Here is a 1,998-nt window from a genome sequence, read left to right on the forward strand (position 1 = left end):
CGTGGATAGCCCCCGGGGTTCGGGAGTTACTGGTGGTTAAATTCACGCTCCGGCGCCAACCGATCTAGCGATCCCTGGGGGCTACCGACGCGCGGAGGGTGGCGTTCGAGAGGGCTCCTTGAGCTGAAGGGATCCCCCGAATTTGGTGGAGATCCGCCGGCGCATTCGCAAGATAGTGACACCAGTCAACACTTTCCCTTCAGTAAGGAGGTCTCTTGTTCAGGCAGCATTCAAGCGTGGTCTTATTCGACCGCAAGTGCCCTGCGAAGTGGACTTTACATGAAATTCCACCATGATTCCAGTTCCATTACAGTGTATACGTTTTTCTTTATTTACCCTCAAAAAAATGGAAGTGAAATGTGACAACATGCCCTGTAGGTGGAACACATTCTAACATCTGAGGGGCACGTTGTAACTTTTTCATATGAAATGAAAAACCTATACAAAATAAAACATCTAGAACCGAAAAACAAACCATTCAATTATATATTATAGTTTATAATATTACATTTAATCATTTAGCAGACACTTTTATCCAAAGCAACTTAGAAATGAGAACTAGACAGACAGACAGACAGACAGACAGATAGAGTTAAATTTGTTCACCTCTTGTCTGCGTGGAATGGCGTGGTCTTCCTGTTTCTTCAGCTCCTGGAAGGTGTGGAGCTCCATGTTGGCCTGTTCCACCTGATCCCAGAGTTCACTGAGCTGTTTGAGCAGACCCATGGACCGTGACTGATAGCCACCCAGCAGAATCTTCATCTTCTTCTCCATCTTCGCCGCACGCTTGGCCTCTGTGGTCATGTGACCTCTGTTGATCTGTTATCAACACATCAAGTGAGAGAAACCGTTACAAATGCAATCACAATGATTTTACAATGACATTACGTTTGGTTTATTCACTCATAAATCAGTCTGAACTACCCGTTGCTTGAAACCAGTTTTTTTGTTTGATCACTTGTGCTTTAATATGAAACTTTTTTTTTTTGCACTGATGCCAGACTAATTTAAATATATAAGAGAAAATAATGAATGAGTTAAAAGATAATTAATAAATAAATACATTTAAATAAAACCCTCTTAAAAAATGAAAAGTACCACCTAGGAAAAACAAACAAAAAATTAATGTAAAAATTTTACAACAAACTTAGAAAATAAAATATGAAATAATAAAAAAATATCTAAATGTATATATTTTTTAATCTTAAAAAAAAAAGTTAATTCCAAGAAAAAATTTAAAGGAAAAAAGAATCTAATAAAAATGAAATATAAAAAGAACTAATATGCAACATGTAATCTTTGCTCAGTTTAAACGTTTCATTACAGCTCTTGTTCTTGTTGCGATGGGAGGTCTGAGAAAAACCAGGATTCAATTTTGCCTTCAGACACTGGCACCATGAAATATCGAAACCATCGCGAATGTAAACTATTTTCAGACGTTCAATTTTGCAATAATGTGTGACATGAATTCTACAAAGTTATGAGATGGAAACAAAAATAATAAACCTCCAATGTCAACACAGGCCTCAGAAACACAAGCCACGTCTTTGGCCTTTAACAAACCATTATGCAATTATAATGGATCTGTTTTCATTCGAGCGCCTGGCGTTTCCAGTAAGCGTCCCGCTGCCAGCTGAAAGTCCTGACTGGGCATTTCTCTGGGTAAAACATCTCAGACGAGCCGAGACAATGAGAGATCAGTGAGAGCAGGACAACATCCAGACAACAGCAGACGCATGACTGTCAGCCAGTTAGCCAGCCAATGCAGATCACTTAAAATGAACTGAAGGATATGAATACATAAAAATGAAATCACTGAATTTGAAAGAAATTTAATTTTTTATTAATAAAATATTTTATATCTAATCCATGATATAAAAGATATATAATTTTATTAATAGAAGAATATATGAAACATATATATATATATATATATATATATAAAATGTAAAATACACTCTCGCATATGAAATACCCATTAAAATAAAAAAATTATGT

The 1,998-nt window shown here is 36.5% G+C and overlaps 1 protein-coding gene across 1 annotated transcript in view; it reads right to left on the reverse strand.

Moving 5' to 3' along the window:
• Positions 1–606: 606 nt before the first annotated feature.
• LOC107576434 (cell division cycle 5-like protein) overlaps positions 607–1,998 on the reverse strand; it is a gene marked incomplete at its 3' end in the record, with an annotated part of 3,525 nt that continues 2,133 nt past the window's right edge. The window contains exon 2 of the mRNA XM_016262611.1: positions 607–819. Within this exon, the coding sequence (XP_016118097.1) occupies positions 607–819 (213 nt within the window). The remainder of the gene's footprint in view (positions 820–1,998) is intronic.

The sequence above is a fragment of the Sinocyclocheilus grahami genome, unplaced genomic scaffold (genome assembly GCF_001515645.1).
Source record: "Sinocyclocheilus grahami isolate Dianchi unplaced genomic scaffold, SAMN03320097.WGS_v1.1 scaffold3679.1, whole genome shotgun sequence".
Lineage (NCBI taxonomy): Eukaryota > Metazoa > Chordata > Actinopteri > Cypriniformes > Cyprinidae > Sinocyclocheilus > Sinocyclocheilus grahami.